Source organism: Typopeltis vanoorti, chromosome 3 (genome assembly GCF_054136105.1).
Source record: "Typopeltis vanoorti isolate ZY-2024b chromosome 3, IOZ_Tvanoo_1.0, whole genome shotgun sequence".
NCBI classification, from domain to species: domain Eukaryota; kingdom Metazoa; phylum Arthropoda; class Arachnida; order Uropygi; family Thelyphonidae; genus Typopeltis; species Typopeltis vanoorti.
In genome coordinates this window covers 77,947,974-77,974,108 of record NC_143551.1, presented here as the reverse complement: position 1 = coordinate 77,974,108, position 26,135 = coordinate 77,947,974, and the positions used below count along the sequence as shown (strand labels likewise).

The 26,135-nt window shown below is 36.0% G+C and overlaps 1 protein-coding gene across 1 annotated transcript in view; it reads right to left on the bottom strand.

Annotated features, from left to right (window-relative positions):
- Positions 1 to 26,135, bottom strand: part of LOC150108300 (ubiquitin-like protein 4A) — a 66,599-nt gene that overhangs the window by 9,514 nt on the left and 30,950 nt on the right. The window contains exon 3 of the mRNA XM_090390686.1: positions 16,080 to 16,255. Coding sequence (XP_090246812.1) covers positions 16,080 to 16,255 — 176 coding nt within the window. The remainder of the gene's footprint in view (positions 1 to 16,079; positions 16,256 to 26,135) is intronic.

The following is a 26,135-nucleotide window of genomic DNA, read 5'->3' as shown; positions in this document are numbered from 1 at the left end:
TCGTCTTTTATGAGTTACACTCTACCACTGCATTTATCTTCCCTATCCTTCCAAAGTATGCTATACCCCCTCAGTTTCTATCCCTGTCAGTATATCCTCCTTAGTTAACCAAGTTTCACTGATACCAAAAATATTTGAAGATACCAAGTCAATCAACATTGCAGAGAGAGAGAGAGCACAATTCATCTTTATGGAAAATTTTGAAACAAATGCTACTGAAAACCATCATTGCATGAAACCAAAAACTTAGTTATGTTACATTGATGATATTTTCGTTATTTTGCATCCTAAAATAAAATTCCCTCTTGTACTGGAAAATTGCTATTTTGGAAAAAAAATTACTATTCCTTGATAATCCTTCTTGAAGTAAATGAAGAAATGAGATTGACCTTTTCAGTATATAGAAAACCTAACACAACTGGATGATTTTTACATGCTGCTTCATGCCATCATCCATTACCAAAGATAGGCATGATTAAAACATTACGAGATAGAACACACATTTCCAGTACATCAAAAAACAGGAATGAAGAACCATGGTACCTGAGGCATACTCTCACATTCAACAAAAGCAGTTCTTAATACACCTCTGATAGCTCCTTTACTTAAGTAACATTAAGGTAGCTTTTTGGCCATTGTATAAAATCTCCAGATTCTTACATCCACCAAAATATCCACTTCACCCTATAAAATAAAAAAAAAAAGGCGTTTACAAGATTCACTGTTCTTGTGGAACTATACAGACTAGACAGGAACAAATGTTGAAAAAGGATGGCATAAATCAAGTGTGGCATTCCATACAACAAATACAGGCCATCAAATAGTTTGGCAAAAAACAAAAACATCACATATTGATCATGACTGTTTTACAAGAAAGTTCAAAGAAGTCTCTGAAATGCTGCTGATCCTCACACAATGTAACAAAAATCATGGCTTAAATCTACAATAAGTTTAGTCTGCATTCAGTAAAAATCTAACTACCAATGACCTGGATACACCATGCAGAGAATGTGACAGCAACAAATACAAGGGTGGTCTGAAAAGTTCTCGACCTAACAATGAAAAAACGGATTTATAATTTCAAAATTCTTTTTATTTTTTGACATAATCTCCCTTAAGACTAATACATTTATTCCAGCGATGCTCCAGTGCTATTATTCCATCCCTATAGTGGTTCTCAGTGAGATCTGCAAAATACCCCTCTACAGCTGCGATCACCTCTTGATTCGAAGAAAACGATAAACAGCGAGGAAGAGTTTTAGTTTTGGGAAGAGATAGAAGTCACAGGGAGTCAAATCTGGTTGGTGGACGTTCCAACAATTCATAGTGCAGATCCCTTAATTTTCCCATTGGTGGCAATGGGAAAATTAAACTGGGTCTTTTCTCACAAATTTTTTCGTCTAGTCTGGTTAAAAGATCGGAATAATATTCTCTAGTTATTGTTTTACCCTTTTCAAGATAATTAAAAAACACAATGCCTTTAGTATCCCAAAACACCGATGCCATGACTTGTCCTGATGGAACCAACTTTGTCTTCTTTGGTGGTGAACAACCGGTTTCTGTCCACTGTTTGGATTCTGGTGCGTAATGATGAATCCAAGTCTCATCTATAGCAATAAATCGACGCACAGAATCAGTTTTATTCTTGTTAAAATGTTCCAAGCACTGTTCAGAGATTTTTTATGTGAGTGCGGTTTTGATCTGCCGTGAGCAAGCGTGGCACCCATCTTGCACAAAGCTTTTTCATTTACAATTCTTCATGCAAAATATATCCTACACGTTCTTTTGAAATGCCTATAGCCCCCAGCAATTTCATGCACTTTGACTCGCCGGTCATCCAATACATATCGTGCACTTGATCAATGATTTTTGGTGTTGTTACACTTTTTGTACGTCCTTCACGTGGATCATCTTCAAGGCTGGTACAGCCACGTTTAAACTCAGCAGCCCATTTCTTAATTGTTAAAAACAAAGGAGAAGAATGCCCATAAATTTTTATGAACTTCAAATGAATTTCTTTTGGCATTAAATCTTCTTTTACAAAGAATTTTATAACCACACGATACTCAATTTTATCCATTTCAAGGGATACAGACATCACTCTTGCTTCAGACAGCTGTATAAAACAAACTACTTGATAAAATGATTTGCAATTTCACATAGGTGCTTATGACAGATGTACCAACTTAGAAAAAAAAAAAGAAAAATCTTGCCGATAGTGTTGCCATTTATGGTCGAGACCGAGAACTTTTCAGCCCACGCTCGTAGTATCATTTCAATGCATAGAGTAATTATTTTTTTTATTTATTTTTTTCTATTCTGGTTATTTGTTTGTATATAGTAATTGTGAAGGATAATATCTGCTATGTGTAATTGGTTTCTAGTCTATTTTGTGTATAAATTTTGCTAGTATCCTGGATGATGTAAGTCCGATGACTTATGAAACTTTTAAGGCTATATTGTTTATTTTATTAAACTTCTGCAAACACATGTGGTCTCAATATCAAGAAGTTTCTATAGAATATTTTTTTTATTTAAAAAACATAACCTTCTAAGGAAAATCATTAACTTTATGAAAACAGCACCGTTGCAGTACTACTAGTCACTTTATGGAACTCCTATTGACTTATTGAGACATAGGAACACCACTGCTTTTTTTTTTTTTTAATTGAGCCCATACGGGAGAGGTTGGTTAATCAAACCTAGGTTGAGAAAGGAGTTGTTTACATTTGATTTAAAACCTGTATATTGTATTCCTTGGGAAACACATCAGGGGAAAGAATGACACAATACAGCAGTAAGCAGGGATGAAGGAGGAGGAAAAAACTTTTTGTGTGGGTTTCAAGATGTACTGTGAAAGGATATTTGGTGGCAACTGCATGTGTTCCAATGGACTTAGTACTGAGTGGGGGAATTATTGATGCTATTTCTGATGAACATTTGCCATGGAAATATTTATAGAATACACATAATGCAGAAACCAAACACCTGCACGAAAGTAGTTGGAGTGAGTTGGTTATTAATCAATCTAATTGCTCTCCTCTGTAGAGTTAAGCACTTTGAGAGAACACTTAGGGGGGGGGGGGGGGCTCCACTCCAAGTGTGGCAGCAGTATTCAATAGCTGGACAGATTTGTGATTTGTATAAGGTTAACAGCTAGGTGAAGTAACATCATGAGTGAAAGAGAAATCCTAGTTTTTTAGAAGTTGAGGATGCAATGGTTGTGATGTGTTTATGCCAGGAGAGTCTTGATGTCAGGGTGATTCCAAGAAGAGAAATCGCATCGTGTCTGGAAATTTCTATCAAAAATTGTATTGGGAGAAAATGGTTTTTTTTGCTTTTTTCTGTTTTACTAGCATTGAAATTGATGAAGTTATCTGAACCCCATTGGAGATCTGAATTGAGGGCAGTAGTGATTGATGTTCTGCAGGTTGAAACGACTTGTGCAGATTAAGGTTTATCAAATGAAAGGGAGGAGTGCAATGTGCTGTCGTCTGCAAAACTGTGTATTGAACTGGAGGTCAACTGAAGTAGGTAAGCTTAGAAAGAAGTCAACATACAACTACATGGGCAAGATGTATAGTGCATGCAACAAGTCACATGTTTATAGCAGGTATAAATTGGAGAAATATGATGCTCCTAAGTCAGTGCAACTGTGTCCAGGTGAAATGACTATGAGAAGGGAACTAATGAAGTTTGAAACAGACATTGTGATAGGATGCTATGTTGCAAGTCTGTTTGGCAAATTGTTGACAAATTGGGCCATCCCAGGTCAACAATTAGTGATACTATACTGAGATGGAAGCTCAGGAAGTTAACTACAAGTGCTCTCTGCAGTGGATGACCCATCACATTCATCAAACATGACCATAGGTTGCTACAAAGGACAACATGTAAAAACTGCCATTCATCAGATGATGTTGAATGCAGAGTTCCAGGCAAAGGCTGGAATATGAATCTGCACAAAAACATTCAGAAGTGAGGCTCACAACGTGGGTTTCCATGGTAGGACAGCAATATTCAAGCCCTATGTTACCCGAACAAACATGCAGCATTGTACTCTCATTACATGCTCTTAACAAGCCACTTGCAAGTGGCTTGTTAAGAGCATGTAATGAGAGTAGTGGAATTGAAAGCTCGAAAAGCCATGCTATGGAGTGACAATGCTATACCCTCTACCAAGCAGATGGATGGGTGTGGTGGATGCCCGGTGAACATCTTTTACCAGAGTGCATAACTGCAAATATGCAATTCAGGGTCGTGTGATGGTATGATACCGTTTTTTACTGGTTTGGCCTCGTCCTACACCTCCTTTCATATAATGAAAAATTTCATCAAATGATATACTTTAACACTATCACAACATCCCTCTTTACCACTGTTTGCTGTCTGCCCACAGATTCTAATTCTAATGAATTCTAACTTGTCCACATAATACATTAGATTACCTAATATCTTTAAAACTCTTTGCACCTTGCCACAGATTCTTCATCCTCTTGGAACCCAGATGACCAAATCCAGACACAGAAGCCCAGGTGCAGCTGTACCAAGGACTTGTAAACAAACAATACAATGTTACTATATGTCAATTTTTGATTCAGCATTAAATGTCCTGTATTACAGCTGTATTTGCAATTTTTTGCAAATTTGAAATTAGCTCTATTTGTAATTTTTACTATGTGACCTTTTAACTTCAAATTCCTATGTGTAACTCCAAGATCCCTAGCCTCATCAGTTTCTCCAAGCATAATCCCACCAATATGGTGTTGGAAATCTCATCATAACCTAGTGCATAACTTTACACTTACAACCAGTGAACTGAAATTTGCCCACAGTTCTTCCAGTATATTCAAATTATGAAATATTAGCTGTGCTGCTAATATTTCTCTGCGAATCTTTGTGTCATCAGCAAACAAGTAAAATTTCTCTATAAGGTCTTTGTTAATATACATAGGTTGAACAACAATGATCCAAGGGTTGTTCCCTGGAGTGCACTAATGATCACCTTAAATCTGGCAAATTCCCATCCCTATATACTATTTTCTAATATCTACCCATTAGCCACCTGCTAATCCAAATCAAAATTTTCCAATCATGTTCTCCAGTTTATGCAGAAACTTTGTGTGGTATAACAAATGTATTGGTAAAATCCAACAGTATCACATAGTGTATCCATTCCTTTTATGCAATTCAGATGTAACATTATAAAATAAGCAAATTGCTCAGACATGGCTTCCCTTTAGTAAACCAGTGCTATTCCTTGCAAAATATAGCTTGTCTCTCAAGTCATTTCTGTATGCAACTTAAACTTCCCTGGTCTTCACTACCACTCCAGACACTGATAGGTCAGCAGTTATAAACATCAGTTTTTGCACCCACCCTTGTATAACAGAACATTTCTTTTTCACCATTTCTGCAGAATCTTTTCTGAGTTGAGACTCAAATTATACAACCAGGTCAAGGGACTAGTAAGTCAGGCTGAATATTCCATTAACATACCAGTTATATATTTGGTTTAATCCTTTATCCAAGTGTAAGCAAACAAAGTTCATGCCTGAAGTATTTTCAGGACTGGGGCAACTTGTGGTAAAGGTGGAATAAGTTCTGATCACTTGCCTTAGTATCTCACATAATGCAAAGCACATCTCCTTGCAGACATGTATAATGCTATGCATTAAGGGAAGGTCCACTACCCAGACTGGTTTTGACCTTTATTGATGTCTCATCAGTGGGAGCCAGACCCAGAGGTTGTGATACTAAGGTGGAAGTAATGCAGAAGTCATATCACCATATACCAGTTGCCCCAGTCCTGAAAATACTTTATTATTATTATCATTATTATAAAAACCTCCATGGAGTCAAAGACTCATCGTGGGAGGTCCACTGTTATACACACAGTTTATCATACCGCACCTTAAATATACTTCAGGCGCAAATTTTGTTTGCTTACACTTGGATAAAGGATTAAACCAAATATATAATTGGTAGCATAGCCAAGTAAAAAAAAATTCCATTAACTATCTCTAATCAGAGAATTTTAATAATAAGGTGTCTACACCTTTTGGAAACTGATATATGGTGATATGACTTCTGGATTACTTCCACCTTAGTATCACCACCTCTGGGTCTGGCTCCCACTGATGAGACTTCAATAAAGGTCGAAACTGGTCTGGGTAGTGGCCCTTTCCTTAATGCATAGCATTATACATGTCTGCAAGGAGATGTGCATTATGGGAGATACTAAGGCAAGTGATCAGAACTTATTCCACCTTTACCACGAGTTAACCAAGTCCTGAAAATACTTCAGGTGCAAACTTTGTTTGCTTACACTTGGATAAAGGATTAAACCAAAAATATAATTGGTAGCATAGCCAAGTGAATAAACTTCCATCATTCCTTTAGCATACATCCTGATATCACTTCTGTCTCCATTGCCAAATTCTTATCCAGATTATGCAACAACTCTTGAACCCCCCCCCCTCTAATTCTTCATCCAAAGTAGTCATAAAACTGTGCATCTGATATCTTTCCCATACCACAGGACTGAATGTAATATTCTCCTCAGTGTCAATTTACAGTCTTGCCATAAATACTGTTACAACTCCCTCCCCCACCGCCCACCCACCCACACACTCCGAATTGCCCACAGAATTGTGTGAGCTGGGTTATGGTACTGTGTGCAGCTGACATTCACATGTTTATCAGTAGAGAGAGGTGTCTAGCTGTATGGTTTAACATGTAGTGGAGAGATTATGAAAACTGTGTAGCTATAATAGCCCTTCACAAGGTTGGAATGCAGCCACCTGTTATTTTCAACATGTTAAAAATACTTGGGATCAGTAGGATGTTTGTGTATAGGACTATTACTCCTTATAATGATACAGAAAATGTATCTGACTGCCAAAGAGCAGGTCAACCATACTGCATTAGGAAATAACAGCTTGTGAGAGCTTGTGAAGGCACACCTCCACCATAAACCTGTAAGAACAGAGAGAGATATTAATGTTTTGCAAAGAATGATGTCACATGTACTAACTGATGACCTCATAGATATCCTCTTAACTGATGAAAAGATTTGCACCATTGAAGAGTCATTTATCAATCAGTATATGCTCAGGTTGGTCACACAACATGCACCATAGCATGCAAAATTCAGAGAGGTCATCACCCCACGTCAGTGATGGTTTACTGGGGGGGAGACATATCAGGGGGGTATCCAAGTTGCATTTCTGTGAGAAAGGGGTCAAAACGTTTGCCAAAGTGTAACAAGATACCATGCTGGAACCTGGACCACATAACAGTGGTTGGAGGTGAATGTGCACAACCACACATATCAGATTGGCTGTCTGGAAGTCTCAATCTGAATTCGTTGGACTTCAAACTGTGGTCAGAGCTTGAAAGAGAGAGAGAGAGAGAGTAGCCTACAATAAATGACACCCCAGCATCACCAGCCTGAAGGAGTGAGTAGTAGCAGCGTTTCTGTCAGCCACCATTGATATGTGGCCTCACATACTTCAGGTATGCAGTGAAGGCAAAAGGGGGGGCATTTCAAACATTGAGTGTTGCTATATGCATGTTATATATATGTAGTAGGTATGTGTTGAAAGCTGTAAATGATTTATTGATAGATTAAAGGTTTATGCACTGATTATGTCAGTATAGCATGATCACTAGCACCAACTAGTGGTGACAGTCACATCCTTAACACTTTCTATAACACTAACACTCTGACCTCAAGTTCCTTCTTTCACATATTGTTTGAAAAAGTTGTTCTTACACCTTTCTCAATAAATTCTCCTTCATTCTTATCAAGAATTTTGTATGCTACTATATTCATATATTGGAAGTTGCCAATAATGATTATTCATTTAGTACTCAATTATGCATGAACAGAGCTAATTGAAGATGTTATGGTCCCAAACAGAATGAGAGAGGAAAAGTTTGCAAAGCAGGTGTTTTTGATACTAGGATGGTAGGAAAAGAACTCCAAAATATATGTGGATTCACAGTTAGAAATGCATTAAAAGACCAAAATATATGATTCATTAATGCTGAAGTCTTGACAAATAAGACTAATTTGGAGGAAAGATATCTAAAGAAGTTGATAATGTAAACTTAATTACGTAGTACTATCATAGTATCCCGTACTATGATAGTACGGGATACTATGATTATGAGTCGAAGAGAAAATGATATAAGGGCTAGGGTGTACCCCTTAAGCGACGCGCAGCCACATCGCCCTACAGCTGTGAGAAGTGGACGAGGGCTACCGCATCAAGGGCGGGTGTGGTTAAAGAAGCGAGCCCAGCAGGTGGAGAGGATGTTGCGAGTGGGAACACTGAATGTTGGAAGCATGACTGGAAGGGGAAGAGAGGTGGCAGACATGATGAGGAAGAGGAAGTTGGACATTTTATGTGTGCAGGAGACAAGGTGGAAAGGCAAAGGAACTGGGAGATGGATATAAATTGTTCTACTCTGGAGCGAATAACGAGGGAAGAAATGTTGTAGGAATTGTGGTGTGTGGCAGAATGAAGGGTGAAGTACTGGATGTGGGTAGAAGGAACGACAGGATCATGCGAATGAAATTGGGTCTTGGAGAAGAGCGGGTGGTCGTATTATGTGTATATGCCCCGCAAGTTGGTTGTACAGCAGGGGAAAAAGATGAGTTCTGGAACGTGTTAGATGAAGAAATGAGGGAATTGGAAGAAAATGAGATGGTGATTGTCAGAGGAGACTTGAACGGGCACATAGGAAGACAGAATAGAGACTGTGAAAGGCTGCATGGTGGCCACGGAGTGGGAATGATGACCCAGGAAGGAGAGAGGGTTGTGGACTTTGCAGTAGCATTTGATCTGGCAATTGTGAACTCGTTTTTCTTCAAGAGGGAAGAACATTTGATAACATTTAGAAGTGGTAACAACAGCTCACAAATTAACTACATTTTGACTAGAAGAAAACATCTTAAGGTTGTGACAAACTGTAAAGTAATTCCAACAGATCAAGTAGCACAACAACACCGACTGCTGTGCTCATACTTTAAAATAAGATCGAAGATAAGAACTTCTGGTTGCCATGGGATGAAGACAATTAAGTGGTTTTGCTTAAAAGAGGAGAGTGTGAGGAATCGTTTTAGGGAGAGAGTGTTAGAGAGGATTTCGGATGGACTGGAAAGTGTACAAGATTGGTGGAAACATAATTCAAAAGTAATCCTGAGCTGTGCAATCGAGGTGCTTGGTGAGACATCTGGAAAGATTAGAGAGCAGAAGGAGGGTTGGTGGTGGTGGAATAATGATGTACAAGTGGCAGTGACAGCTAAGAGGAAGGCAAAGCAGAAGTGGGATGAGTCAAAAGTGGAAGAGGACAGAGAGGTGTACAAAGAGAGAAAGCAAGAAGCCAAGAGAGTTGTGGCACAGGCAAAGGCCATGGCATATCAAGATCTGTATGATCAATTAGAAACAAAGGAAGGACAGAGAAAAATTTACCAACTAGCAAAATGTAGAAATAAAGCAGCTAAGGACATCTTACATGTGAGGCAGATCAAAGATGCTGAAGGAAGAGTATTATGGAGGGATGTGGACATAAGAAACAGATGGAAAATATACTTTGAGGGACTTTTGAATGAGGAAAATGCAAGGACTCACAGAGGAGATGGGCAGCCTTCTGAGGGGGTGGTGCAGAACATCAGTAGAATGGAAGTGACGAAGGCCATGAAGAGGATGAGGAATGGAAAAGCAGTGGGCCCCGACAGAATTCCAATGGAGGCATGGAAGGCACTGGGGGGGGGGAGAGGGAATTGACCTGCTGTGGGACCTGTTCATGAAAGTTTGCCAACAGGAAAATATACCCGAGGAATGGAGGGAGAGTACTCTTGTTCCCATCTACAAGGGTAAAGGGGATGCATAAGACTGTAAAAATAACAGAGGAATAAAGTTGATGTCCCACACAATGAAGATCCTAGAAAGGGTTCTTGATGGTAGATTGAGGGAGGAGGTGGAGATTGCAAAGGAACAATTTGGCTTCATGCCTGGTAGATCAACAACAGATGCTATCTTTGGGTTATGACAGATGATGGAAAAATATCGAGAGAAACAAAGGGAGCTACATCTGATATTTATTGATCTGGAGAAAGCATACGATAGAGTGCCAAGGCAAGAAGTCTGGAGGTGTCTGAGGGAGAAGGTGCCGGAGAAATATGTCAGGTTGGTGCGGGAAATGTACAGAAATGTGAAGACAAGTGTTCGGACCTGTTTGGGACAGACAGAAAGTTTTCAAGTAACAGTTGGCTTGCATCAAGGGTCAGCATTAAGTCCGTTTCTGTTTAATATTGTGATGGAGGTGGTAACAGAGGAGGTGAGAGAAGATGCACCTTGGACAATGTTGTATGCGGATGACATTTTGCTGTGTGTAGATTCAAGAGAAGAAGAAGAAACTAAACTGGAAAGATGGAGAAAAGTACTGGAAGAGAGAGGTATGAGACTGAGCAGAAGTAAGACAGAGTATATGTGTTGCGCAGTGGGCAGTGGCCAGGAGACAGATCTGGAGCTGGAAGGAAATGTCATCAGGAAGGTGAGAGACTTTAGATACTTAGGTTCAACAGTAGGAGAAGATGGAGGAGCTGAGAAGGAAGTGGGATGCAGGATACAAGCAGGTTGGAGGAACTGGAGGGAGATGGCTGGAGTGTTATGCAATAAGAGGGTGCCGATCAATCTGAAAGGCAAAATTTATAGGACAGTAGTGAGGCCAGCTATGAAATATGCTATAGAAACTGTGGCCCTGAGGAAAAATAACATCAGCAGGATGGAAGTAGCAGAGATGAGAATGCTTAGGTGGATGTGTGGTGTGACCAGAAAGGATCATCGGAGAAATGACTATGTCAGGGGAACAGTGAAAGTTACGAACTTAGGAGCGAAAATACAGGAGGCAAGGTTGAGATGGTTTGGTCATGTGATGAGGAGGGAGGACGAATGTGTGGGAAGAAGGGTCATGCAGATGGATGTGCAAGGAAGGCGGAAGCGTGGGCGGCCAAAGAAGAGATGGAGGGAGCTGGTAGAAGAGGACTTGAAGATGAAGAACTTGGATGTGGTGACAGCCCAAGACAGGAAGGTGTGGAGGAGACTCATAGCAAACAGTGACCCCACTTAAGTGGGAGAAGCTGTAGAAGAAGAAGATCATAGTATCCCGTACACCTCTTGAGGTCACATAAATGCTTCATGATTTTGGAATTATAGCAAAGTAATTAAGGCAACAAGGCCAGCAGATGACATCTCCTGTGTTCTTCTGACCAGTCAACTTATTTTGTGAGGTGAAAAATTTGAGCTTTTAGGAAGGAAAAAAAAACAGGAATCTCAAGTATATCATCCCACATCCTGCCATCTCAATATGAGATTGGCTAACTCACATATTGAAGAAAATCCTTCAGGTTTTTTGTAGACTGGATTTGAACCAACTTTTTTCCAACAGGACATTATAGAATTTCATTATGAGTCTACACTTTATCATTTTAAAGCTTTCATATGTAATTTTTTCATTATGATATGCATTTTTATCCTACTCCAAACTAAACGGTGACAACTTCTTATTTCAAATCTCCTGTATACTATGTATTCTGGATCAGTGAAGATATTGCTACCAGTAATACATAGTAAATAAGTATTTTCTCCTTTTATGTGAACTTATGCACATCTTTATGTTGGAACATGGTATTAGTAATGACTATTCCAGCAGGTACTTACCATTATTATTAGCTTTGTCCTTTTGTGTGACAATTGTTTCCTACTCTGCTGTTTAGAAACAAAAGTAACAATGTATAAATCAGTAATATGACTAATATTAGCATATATGTATGAAATGAAAACATTAGGAAAAATTTAATCAATATTGAAAAAAAAAAAAAAAAATCATGAAGAATATCAATTGAAATTAATAAACAAATGGATTTTAAAAGATCAGAATGGAATGATCAATATAGAGAGAACGGATTTAAAAGGAATAGTACGATTATTAAGAAAACGATAAATAATTCCAAAAAAAGATCAAATGAGAGATCAGCAAAGATGTACAGACTATCTATTCTTTTTCAAGCTTTTATTGCAAAAAAAAAAAAAAAAGCCCAAAGAAATGTTGACCATTTTGAACCAATCTAAATTTGTGTTTAGCCTTACCTGCTCTAGTATAATTATGAGCTAAGCAAATCTTAACTTTGTTTTATGACACTCCCACTCACTAAAGTTGGGATTGTGATAATGTTCAATACTGTTAATGTGCTATAAACTTACAGCTCATTAACAGCATCAAATGAGCTAAGTCAAATAATCTTTTAATGCTACTTAATGTCTCCAATAAGTAGGATAGCAAGTATCTTACTGGACAATGAAAAATCATTGTCCATGTAGGCATTCATAGATATCCATTCACAACAGCAAACAAACCCAAAGTGCAGGTGTGAGTATGCTCCAGATTGTTACTAGAGCACATAGAGATGCAGGGCTTGAGTCTCCAGGAGCGAAACTTGACCTTTACAGCAGCATAGAATTCAAAGTATAGGGACAGTTTTATAGAATAATATCCATTATTATAAATTCTTCAGGTGTATTTTTTTTTTATTTGAATTCAGAGACAATGAAAAATACAATAAGCCAATGCTTTGCACACTAAACTTCAGATGTGAATGTTTATCCTTAGCTTTATATTAAAAAGATATATGTATACTCACAGCAAACCTGTTTATTTGCACTTTTTTCTGGAATGTGAGGAGGACAGATGAAATTTATTGCATAATTTAAAGGGGCATAAGGTGTAAAAAGTTTGGGAACTTCTATAATGAACTGTATTTCTGTATAAAATGATATAAATTCCTCATAAGTTTATATGAGGAATTCAGAAACACTACACATTTAATTAAAATGGAATATATATTGATTTATAAACATCTAATGCCAACAAGTTTCACCAACGGGGCTATTTGGCTTCTTCAGGGTTTATAATGGTAAGAGAAAACTCAAAGTGGCTAGTAAAGAGAAAATGGAGCAACAGCATAGTATAAATTAAAAATTAAAACAGAACGTGTAACATTACACGCATGGAGTGTGTCTGTGTTAGTCACTGCTGTGAGAGCACGCTCTGTAGTTTTGAGCAAAATTAAATTCTCGCAGACTGAGCAATCATAAGGTTTTCCATATTTCAGCTATTATCATTCCCTGGTTTCTGTTAAGATTTTCTCCAGAACGGAGGACTACTATGGCTTTCTTGAAATTTCTACAACGGAAGTCTTCTTCTATATTAGGCATGGAGATGCTGTCTCAATCAATGGCATGGTTTATAATCGCAAAATGATGGGCTAGACCTGAATTGTCTTTTTTTTTGTTATTACCATCTCCTATATGTTCTTTTTTTTCGGATTTCAAGGCTTCTCGACGTCTGTCCTATATAGTTTAGATCACAAGCACATGGGATGTTGTACACTCCAGAGTGTTTGAAAAAAGCATTAATGTCTTTTGGCGATCTTAAAACGTGATGGACATCCTTGACCGGTTTAATAATACATATTCTCAACAAAAATAGAGTCACGAACATCACCTCAGAAGAAAAAGAACTCTATGATGAACTTACTCGTATATCAGAGACATTAATAAAAAATGGCTTTCCAAGGAATTAAATCAATAAGATTCTTCATAGTAATCCCCACAACAACAATTTACCACACTCAATACAGATCATCCATAGTTATTCCTTATGCAGGTACAGTGTTGAAAAAGATCGCAAAGCTTTTTAAGCCTTTCAACATCAGAGTTACGTTCAAACCGGTCAAGAATGTCCATCACATTTTAAGATCGCCAAAAGATATTAATGCTTTTTTCAAACACGCTGGAATGTACAACATCCCATGTGCATGTGGTCTAAACTATATAGGACAGACAGTGAAAAGCCCCGAAATTCGAAAAAAAAGAACATATAGGAGATGGTAATAACAACAGAATAGACAATTCAGGTCTAGTCCATCATTTCAAGATAACAAACCATACCATTGATTGGGACAGCAGCTCCATGCCTTATATAGAAGAAGACTTCCGTTGTAGAAATTTTAAGGATGCTACAGTAGTCCTCCGTTTTGGAGAAAATCTTAACAGAAACCAGGGAATGATAATAGCTGACATATGGAAAACCTTAATAAGATCTCTCAGTCTGCCAGAATTTAATTTCGCTCAAAACTAAGCATGCTCTCACAATAGTGACTAACACAACACACTCCAAGAGTGTAATGTTACGTGTTCTGTTTTAATTTTCAATTTATATGATGGTATTACTCCATTTTCTCTGTATTAGCCACTTTTACTTTTCTCTTACCGTTATAAGCCCTAAAGAAGCCGAACAGCCCCATTGGCGAAACTTGTTGGCATTAGATGTTTATAAATCAATGGTCAATTAAAGATCAATATATATTCATTTTAATTACATGTTTGAATGACCAAATACAATCTCAACAACACTACACAATATTTTCATCTATAACCAACATAAATGACTTTCTTTAAAATTTTTCAATTGCTAATGATTTTGTATGCAATATATTCAAATTTCTCTTTAATATAATTTCTAATACAACACGGATTGTATACATTTGTAATAGCACTTTCACTTTTTTTTTTCCATATTAGTCAACATACCAGTTATTCAATCATCTCCCCATCACTACAGATTCATTTAAATCAGCTAATTGTCCTAATATATCAACAGAAACGTCTTTGAACATAATCCTGATACCTACTTTAATGTTCACCATTCAAAGATACTAAAATTCGATATTAATTTCATCCCAATAAATGCTTGAATGAAACAAAGAAACATCCTATCCTTTTCATTTCACTGTAATCATAACTGAATAAATCCATTTGCTAATTGCTAGCAAGAAAACAAATTTACCAATAATTTTACTGAATGTACAAAGAAAGTTGGAATCGATGTTAACTGCAAGAACTACAAATATCTACTTATTAACTATGGGTTTATTCAAATTTTTAGTATCGTTTTGATTTTTTTTTACCTCTCACAGTCTTCACCGATACACACACACACACACACACACACACACAATGCAACAAACGAAAGAACAGCTTTAAATACAACTACAACGTTTTCATGCTAATTATGTATAGAGACTCTCTATGTTGTTCATAGTCTTTTCACCTTTAGTGTTTAGTGTTTTTTCTTTTCTTTATAATGTCACCTGATGAAGGCTGTTACAAGCCGAAACTAGTCGTTTTTTTATATTATAACCTTCTTACTTAAATCTCGGTTCTAGTCATTCAATTCTTTATAAAAAAATATATATATATCATATTTACATATTTTTTAATGACCAGAACAGAGGTTTAAATAAAAACTTTTATTACACTACTAGTTTCGTCTGAAATTAGACTTCATCATGTGTGAGATAAACATATAAATACCAGTGACCAATCTAAAGGAATTGGTTTTTTAAAACACAGCGTAATGTATCTAACACTAAAGAGAATAAAGGCCAGAGTTTTAGTGTTAGATACGTTACTCTGTGTTTTTAAAAAACAATTCCTTTAGATTGGTTACTGGTATTTATATGTTTATCTCACACTTGAAGTCTAGTTTTAGATGAAACTAGTAGTGAAATTAAAGTTTTTATATTTAAACCTCAGTTCTAGTCATTAAAAAATTTGTGTGTATATATATATATTGCCCTTCCTAGCCTTGTTGGATGGTGGGGAAACATACGCTACAAACCAAGGAGATGATTACGAGCAATGTGGTTTCCGTAAGTATATTTATGACTGTAGCTATATATGTGTATATGTATATATATATATATATATATATGTGTGTGTGTTCACAGGACTAGTTTGCCTATTTTGAGGGATGAAAAACCCAAGTTAGTTATCAAGACAAAAAACCCTCCAACTCCATATAGGACCAGATAAAGGTTCCTTACATGGACAGGAATCGAACCTAGGTCTTTCTGAACAAAGGGCTTCGTCTATACTGACTGAGCTATGGAGGCTCCACATATACATATATATTGATGAAGATATAGAGAATCCATACAAACTCACCTTTTTGAATTCTTCCAAGACCTTTTTAGCATCTGTGGGAGTGAAATGCTTTGATAAAAGTTTTTGCAACTGATCCCATAATTCTGTTGGCTGCTGACAAACTTCATCAGCTTTCCTGATGAACAAATGAAGCTTGTTTCCATCCACAATATTGTAGTCACATAGAGAGAGACCATCTGAGAAATGAAATTTTATAATTGCAGTTATTCTTAATTTGTGAAAGTACTAAAATCAATTACATCAAGTTTCTACTACTATTTATTTTATTGATGGAAGGGCATATACTGCTATGTATATTTGGATTTTAAAAAATACTTAGTTTTCTAAGAACATACTATTATATGTTAATCAGTGTTATACTACATACTACTGTAGTATAACACTGATTAACATACAGTGATTATATATGCCGAAATGCGACGAATTTCAGATTTAAATAACACAAAACATGGTAAAATTTACAACAATTAGTATATTTGGAATATTCTGGTAGTATTTACCAGAATATTTCAAATACTCGCTTGACAGAGAAATATCTTGAGTGGAAAGCTATTCTGGTTTATCAATACCTTCTTTCCATTTAACAACTGCTGATTTGACTCCTCAAAGAACCAAAAAAAATAATAATAAATAAACTAAAACAGATCTAATTAAATAAAATTAAATATAAGGCAGATGGTAAATTAAATATGGAAATAGACAACAGAATCAACAAAGCTGGTATCGTAGGAATTCAACTGAATAAATTCGTGTGGAATAAGAGAGAAATTAGTCGGAACACTAAATTAACTGTATACAAGACAGTGTTCAAACCAGTTTTAACTTATGGATCTGAGAGCTGGGTCAGAAGTAAGACACTTGACCAAAGACTAGAGACTGCAGATATGAGAGTTCTGAGAAAGATTAGAGGTGTGAACAGATGGCATCAATGGCAATATCATATTAAAAATGAGGATATTAGGAAAGAACTTGACATTGTCAGCATCCAGGAATGTGTTAGCAGATCTAATCTCAGGTGGTATGGTCACTTAGAATGGGCGAGGAAAGATTAGCAAAACAAGCGTTCCCTGCCAGGTTGGCAGGAAAACGACCCAGAGGAAGACCAAGATATAGGTGGATTGATATGGTACAAAGTGCCTTAGACGATAGAAATATAAGATCTAATAATGTTGGAGTCTTGACAAGTAACAGACTGATTTGGAGGAAAACTGTAGATAGGAAGTTAGTAATGATGTAAATTTTTCACGTAGTACTATCATATCCTGTACACCCCTTGAAGGTAAATGTCAGGAATTTGATGATGATGATAATATAAGGCAGTTACCAGATGTATATTCAAGCTTGGACCAATTCACCAATTAATCATTAGTGAATCAATCATAATTTTGGATTTAGTGTGTGTGAGAAAGCAGACATTAGAAAGTTGGTCACTAAAGCTGAAGGTCTTGTGAAATTATGGATATATTCAGAATTAATTCATATATTCATTAGCAAAAATTCAACAATTAGCTAACAAGCCTTAACACTACTTAATCAGGTGGGTGGAAAGAGGATTTCAGAACTACAGTCCTATTTGGGAGCTTGAGATAACTGAATTTGATCTCTATTTTTTTCAGGTGTCCTACATATAAAGATAGTTAGGGTGTTATTGTATTTCATTGTATTGTTATTCAGTGTACTGCAAGGAGATGAGGGATAGCAAATTACCAAGCTGATGTCTCAGATGTGGTTTGAGTATAGTAACGAAGGTTGTTTAATCAGAGCAGATAAATCTGTCTTGTCAATGTTTTAATTATGCCATAATGCTGTAAGTGGTGTTGTGACTGGTAGCTGCTTGGGTTGGTTTTCTTTAACAGAAAAGGTTAATAATACAACAATACAAGATCAAGAACAGGCAGTCTATAAATATTCTGGAAAAAATAATCGACTTGTTTTTGCTCCCTGTTTTCATAGCATTTTTATAACTGTTCCATATTCCTTTTTTAAAAAAAAAACAAAATACGGGAGGAATGAAATCAGCTTATTATTTAGAAACAATGTTTTATTTCCATTAAGCCGCAATATGACAAATGATAATTGCATCATAACATTATCAAGATGGAAGCAGCCTTCTAATGAATAATACTATTCATTACAAGGCTGTTTCTAATATCAAAGGTAGCTTCAAAATACTAAATGTAAAGTAAAAGCCTCTAATCCTTTCCATTATTAGATGTGATAATCTGATGCAGATAATTAAATGATTAACTTGCTGTGGAAATCAAGTTAATCAGTTAATTAAGAGCAACAACAAGCAATGACCTGCTAAGAAAACCAGAAACAACGGATAGTTTTATTTCTCTAATTTTAGACAAAACTATTATTTTTTTTTATCATAAATAGCAGAAGAAATAAGAAACCTCCATCCTGTAATGTGTTTATTATTATTATTATAAATGAACAGACTGTGTATGTCCTTTGGTTTGGAGGGAGGAAAAGAGGTAAAAAGGTGACAGTATTTAAATAGTCTGAAATTACTTTTGACTGCTGCTATGAAGCAATCATGTTATAAACTAATTATACTCTTCTTGAAATCATGACTTGCATTTGACCATCCATTTTTCCCTCTAAATTCAAAGCACCTTCATAGCAGATGGTAACTGGTTAGAAAGAAGACCTACATTTGAATAAGTCTAGAAATAAAAAAGCATTTATAATAACTTTTAAACTAAGTTGGGTTAGCCAACCTCACAAGGATAATAGTTTTTTCCCTTCTACAAAAGTCACTTCATGGAATTCTAAACTAAAAACAAACTGAAAATACATCGTGTATGCACCTAAAATTTATAGGCTGCCCAAAGTGTATAAGTAAAAGAAGTTTTCCATGTAGGCTTTAAGTTGAAAGTATGAAGTGTTCTGCCAACAAATCATAAACATCTTCATTTCTCTTAGAACTGTGTTCTAAGACTATTAACAGCAAAGCTTCCTTGATAAATAATTCTGCTATTTTAGAACAAATTCAAAATCTCGAAATAATGAACTATCATTGGCTTAGCTATCATCTCAATGTTCGCCATCATACAAATTTACAGTTAGAAAAAGATTTTCAAGCCATTAATAAATACATCACCATATTACATGTTATATATAATATAAGATTTACAGTATATTATTAGAAAGACTCAAAAATTCTTTATATCAAATAAACTAATCACCTCTTTTTTTGCAAATTATGTCTAGTTTGCAACTTCATTTATAAAAGCTGAAAATTTTATGACTAGTTAAGCAAATATAATATATATCAACTTGAGATATTGATAAATCCTGCTGTTCTTTTCATTTACAGCATTTCTGTTAACTTTAACTGAAATGAATGCTAAAAAATAGCTGGCCAGTTTTCTGTTTTTTTTTTTTAATTATAAAATCTAAAAACCTGTTATAAGAATATAAAAAAAAAAATAAAAACAGTTGGAAGTATAGTAGTGAAACAATGTGTGTTCAGGGTAACCATATTAGAAGTACTGCATATATTTTAGACCCAAGCAAACAAACCAGTACTGATACTAAAATAAGTACTACTACTTTTTTTTTTTTTTTTTTTAAAGCACAGTCCAGAATCATATTTCACTTAATGTCTAACATGCATGACTGACTTTGATGATATACATCAGCCAGCAATGCTTACTGTCCAAAATCATACCACTTTTGTAGCAGTAGTGAGCTATATCACAGATGATCTCAAATGCTCTCAAAATTATATTATATTTCTAGCATCCAGTTTGGTTTGCATGCCTCTTTTGATCTTACACTAGAACACCAAATTATTCTTGATATTAAAAGTCCTACTTTGAGCCAACTGGAAGGATACCAGATGGTTATCCCTCCATCTTCACTCAAAACTGAAATTAACACCCATCCTGTATCACCTATATAAGCTGTTATATTCATTTAGCATGTATCCAACAACATGAAAGCAAGCCGTTATCTAACCTGTACCTAAAAAAGGAGACAAGTCAGCCTTCAAACTATCATCCCACTGTCTATCATAGTACTCTCAAAAAGAATGATCAACTAGCTTCTTCACTATCTGGAGATCCAAATATTAATTAGCAATCACCAATACGAATTTTGACATTATCATTTTGCAGCAGACCTTCTTGCTAACCTTAATTTCATTTGGACACAGGCCACAGAAAGATTTAGAGAAATCCATGCACCTTCCTCTCAGAGTTCTTTATCAATGCTAGAATAACCCAGGATTCTGTACTCGCCCAAGCTTTCTCTTTTATGTTTCTCTCTCTCTCTCTGTGGTTTCAAATCCTATTCATAGTTTTGCTGATGATGGCACTCTCCATTCTTCTGCTTCATTCAAGAAACTCTGTAATTGAATCCTCAAGATCTTCCAGAACTAATGATATTAAAACTCAGTCCCGTCTTATTACCTGCAAGAAAGATCTTACTTACATGTTTCAAATATTCTTTCAAGATCAGTTTCTTAGAATCAGCTTTTTCCTTTAATTTCTGTTCAGATGACCAAAGCAAATCACCCGTTGTTCATTACAAAATGGAGGCTGATATTCCCATCCAGCTTATCCTGGCACAAACACCAATATCCTCCTCATCCTCTAAATAAAACTTCCACAAGATATTTTCTTGCAATGAATTTTCCACATGATATTAATTTTCCCATGATGTATTTTTTGTTCAAAACATTCCTTCTCTCCTGCTCAACTCCTGATACTTAGTATTGTGCTTTCTATCTTGAATGGTAATACCAGGCAGTGATCTTTCTATCTTCCACTCAGTAGTCCCAAATTAGTCAACTGTTTAGTCATAAATCCACATTTCATTTCCCACCATAAGTATACAAGTGGTGAATATTTTTCTTTTAAGGGATTGGGATGTCTCCTTCAAATGCTTTATGATGTTTTCTAAAGGCTATCCAACCAACATGAATTCTTTATGCAGGAAAACCTTGCTTAACGTGAATTCAAAGGAGGTGTATGTGTCAATCTTTATCACTTTAAGTGATAAAGATTGACAAGTACAGCAAGCGGCTGCACTTGTCAATCAAGCAGCCAGTGGCCGGTGACACTCAGCAGTTGACTCAAAGCTATCATTGCAAGCGCATGTGCAAACTGTTCCCTTGCTCAATTACTTTTCCTCCATTTTGCTTTAATTTAGATACCTATAAGGCTTTATTATATTCAACTCCTGATATGGAAAAGAGAAAGACTGATAAAGAAAGCAGCAGTAATAAAAAGAGAAGAAAAGTAATTACTTAAGAGGAAAAGCTGGAAGTCATTAAGAGACATGACAGTGGCACTAGTAATAATGATTGTGTGAGACATGGGATACAGCAAGGTATACAAGGAAAAGAACTTGGATTTAATGAACTGGATAATGAAGATACGAGAAACTTGCTCGATTCCCATTCAGAACAGTTAAGCGAGAATGATCTCCTTCAACTAGAAGAACAGTGTGCATATAAAGAAGAAAGAGTGCAAACAAGAGAATGTTACAACTAACAAGCTAACTGCAAAAAGAACTTGTGCTAGTTTTCGATCGCACTGAGCATGTTGAAGAAATTTTGTTCGGTGCTGATCCTGATATGGAATGAAGCTTCGAAGTCCACAGAAATCTTGATAAATTGATCATCAGCTATCACAAATTGCATGACAAGATTAAAAAGTCGAGCACTATTCAAACATCTTCACTTAATTTTTTTTTTGTAAAAAACTAACTCAATCAAATGTTCAGACGTTAAATAAAAATTTAAGCAATTGATTTTTTTTTAACTTTGAAGATTTTATCCTCTAATATAGCTTATAATTTTTTTTCAAACTTACACTAACTGATGGATGAATTATAATTATTCTTATTGTTTACTGTATTCGCTTAGTAAGATTTCACTTAGCACGTATTAATTGATGAATTAATTAATTGCATTAAGGAACGTTTTCCTGCATAATTCTTCTTCACAGCCTCCCTCCTCCTGCTGCTGTGATCGTTTGTCCCAAGAAAACAGAGGAGATTACTGTATAAATTTTCTGGTGTTCTACATGTACTGATTTTTTGGTTATGTATTTATTATACATTTTTTTCTTTTGCCTTAGGACAGGTGGAATCCCCCTAATGGGGGGCTTAACGAATTAATGCAGCCAGTTCATCACTTCCCTGCTGCATCCCCTAAGGGCAATATAATCAGTTTGCCTGTTCTGGTGGTCGAAAAATATGACTTTCTGGGTTTCACCCAGAAAGTCATATTTTTCGACCACGAGTTAACTCACCTTCCATCGAAAGAGACCAAACAAAGGTTCCTCGCATCACTGACAGGAATTGAATCCAGACCAGGTCTTTCCGACCAAAGGGCTTCATCTAAATCAACTGAGCTACAGGAGGCTCTTTGTCTTTGTTTATATTAAATAAATATTATCTATGAAATGTAACCAGCACAAGAGCTTGGATGATATTGAATGTAGTGCTTTCTGCAGGACCAGTTTTATGCATAAACGAGACACTATAGTTTATGACCTTTCATTACAGGGGTCCTCTTCCTTGGTATAACTACGCAAAATTTACTTCAGTAGAGAAGTGACCTATTAAAAGTTATAGCTCAGGGACCACAACAAACTTGAATCTAACCCTGGTTTTGTTCAGGGCCTTCCACAGCAGTTGGTGAAGAATGGGATAATAAACATGAACCCACAATTGTGCCCTTTATATGTTTGTGTATACTATACAAAATATTCAGAATATTACTAATTCAAATATGGATATGTCTAAAGGAAATTTATTTTTCATTGGAATGAGTGTATCATTAAGGAGTGTGTTCATAAATAAGGATTCAATGTCAAAAGTGACTTATGTAGTAAATACATACGTCACTTTTGACATTGAATCCTTATTTATAAATGCACTCCTTAATGATTCACTAATTCCAACTTGGATGGCTTTCAGGATTTTTATGCCTCTTTTTGATGGTGCGATTATTGTTTATGCTCTCCTGAACCACTTGTTCTGATATAATAAATTATTCTGGCAACGAGGAGTGACTTTATTCCCCACTCTACTCAAAATTCCCAAGCCCTTATCCAAAAATTTGTTTTACAACAAATGTGTGCTCAAGCAGTCCAAGATAAAAATGCAGAATACGATCAATGGTTCATGGCAGACTCCAGCCTCTCACTCAGCTCATACAGCCAAAAGTTATTTCATTGATACTATCAAAATAAATTATCTTTAACTCTAAAGAAGACTTTGTAAGGGTCAAATGCACTAAGCTTATGTACTGCTCAAATGCCAGTTGGACCTACAGGTCCCTTGCCAAAGTTGTTGGGAAAATTTTCTTCCCTGCAATGTTTCCATCTCTGTCATTCTGATGGAACAATGACAACTAATAAAGACAAGACAGACCTCCTGGCATCAGTCTTCTCCCCCAATTCTTCTTTAGGCAACCAATCCAAATCATTCCCTAATATTCCACAAACTACTCAGTATGTCTCCTCTGATCTTTCATCAGGACATTAGAAAAATACTCAATAACCCTGATACCCTTCAGTTCTCCAGCTCAGAAAGTATCCTTACAGTTATGCTAAGAGCTTGTGCTCCAAAATTAACATTCATCTAGTTATTCACCTTTACAAGCTGTCCTACTCACCTGTCATTTATCCAACAGCATGGAAAGCAAGCTTTTATCCAGCCTCGTCTTAAAAAGAAAGATTGTCAGCTAAACACTGCTGTCCTTGACCTCGCCTCAGTAATCTTCCAAAAGTGATGAATTAGAAGAAACACACGTATAAACCACAGTGAAAATTATTTAATTGTAAATATTTCATCGTAAGTATCTAAGGACATCATCAGTACAGTATTTAAACAAAATTAGGAATAACATACAGTTAGGGTGCATGATTACAATAGAATCTCATGAAAACGTGCATAACGTGCTAAAGTAGTAAAAAAAAAAAAAAAAAAAAAAAAAAAAAAAAAAAAAAAAAAAAAAAACGTTAATTATTTAACACAATTTTGTATGATAATTTCCCATACTTTAGGAATAGTAAGAACGTCGTTGCGGTTTAAATTTGGTCTGTGAAGTAGGGCTTCAGCACGTTCTTTATATAAACGTTCGTGTTTAAATAAAGATCTATGTAAAAGTTTAGCCTTTTCCCAATGGATCCTATGGTTTGGATTTTCAATTCCGTGTTGAGAGAGGCCAGATTTCTGCGGTTTAAGAAGACGAATGTGGTCTTGATGTTCTGAGATGTGTTTCTGAACAGACCTACCTGTCTGTCCAAAGTAAGATAATTTGCATGAGCATGGAATCTCATAAACACCAGGAACATCAAGGGTGAGAATTTGTCCTTAGGAGAAGGTAATAAGTTGTAAATTTGGTTGATAGGTTTGTAAGTAGTGGCAAAATTGTATTTCTTCATAATTTTAGAAAGACGTTCTGAGATGCCTTTAACGTAAGGTATGGGAATCCCATGCAATTCTTCCTGTCTGGTTTGATGTATGCAGAAGTGACTGATGATTTTTTAAGTTGTTTTGGGATTATATCCATTTAGGATGGCTATATTTTTGATTACTTCTAATTCCTGGTTTAAAGATTCTTCAGAGGAGCAGAATTTGTGTGCTCTGGAAACTAGTGATTTAATAATGCCAGATTTCTGAGATGGATGATGAGCAGAAGAATTGTGAATGTAGTGACCTGAGAATGTAGACTTGCGAAAGACGGACATGGTGATGGAACCGTCTTCTTTTCTTTTGATGTGTAAATCCAAAAAAGAGATACCCTGTGGAGATTCTTTTTCTAACGTAAAGTTGATGCGATGATGAAGAAGGTTAATTTTATCTAGAAACAGTTGTAATTCAGGTTCGGGATGATTCCAGACTGCAAATACGTCATCGACATATCTTAGCCAAATTTTTGGTTTGGGTTCAAAAGCGAACATTTTTTCCTCAAGGTATTCTAGAAACAAATTTGCTAGGTTTGGTGATAAAGGAGATCCCATTGCTGTTCCTTCCTCTTGCTTGTAAATTTGACCTTTCCAGGTGAAGTAACCTGATGCAATAACAAGCTTAAACAATTCAACTATATCAGACAGAAATTTTTGAGTTAGTAATTCTATTGTTTCTTTATGGGGAATGTTTGTGAAGAGGGAGACAATGTCGAAGCTGATTAACAAGTCAGTTTTTGATAGTTGAATGTCTTTAATTTTTGTGTGAAACTCAGTAGAATTTTTGATTGAAGAGACTGAGTGGCCTATGTGAGGGCGGAGAAGGTTAGATAAGAATCTTGATACCTTGTACGTTGGACAGCTGATAGTCTACGACGGGTCTAAGTGGAACATTAGTTTTGTGTAGCTTAGGTAAGCCATAAATTCTAGGAGGTCTTGCATGGTATGTCTTAAGTTTTTTGATTGTTTCTTCATCTAAGGAGGAAGTTTCATTAAGTAGCTTATTTAATTTTCTGATTGAAGATTTGTAGGATCAAAATCCAATTTGGAGTAAGTATTATGATCTCGAAGAAGTAAATTCATTTTTCGGTCATATGAATTGGTATCAAGAACCACAGTGGTATTTCCTTTATCAGCTCTAGTAATGATTAGATTTTTGTTACGTTTTAAGGAAATAATAGCTTTCATTTCCATACCTTACGTTAAAGGCATCTCAGAACGTCTTTCTAAAATTATGAAGAAATACAATTTTGCCACTACTTACAAACCTATCAACCAAATTTACAACTTATTACCTTCTCCTAAGGACAAATTCTCACCCTTGATGTTTATGAGATTCCATGCTCATGCAAATTATCTTACTTTGGACAGACAGGTAGGTCTGTTCAGAAATGCATCTCGGAACATCAAGACCACATTCGTCTTCTTAAACCGCAGAAATCTGGCCTCTCTCAACACGGAATTGAAAATCCAAACCATAGGATCCATTGGGAAAAGGCTAAACTTTTACATAGATCTTTATTTAAACATGAACGTTTATACAAAGAAAGTTCTGAAGCCCTACTACACAGACCAAACCTAAACTGCAACGACGTTCTTACTATTCCTAAAGTATGGGAAA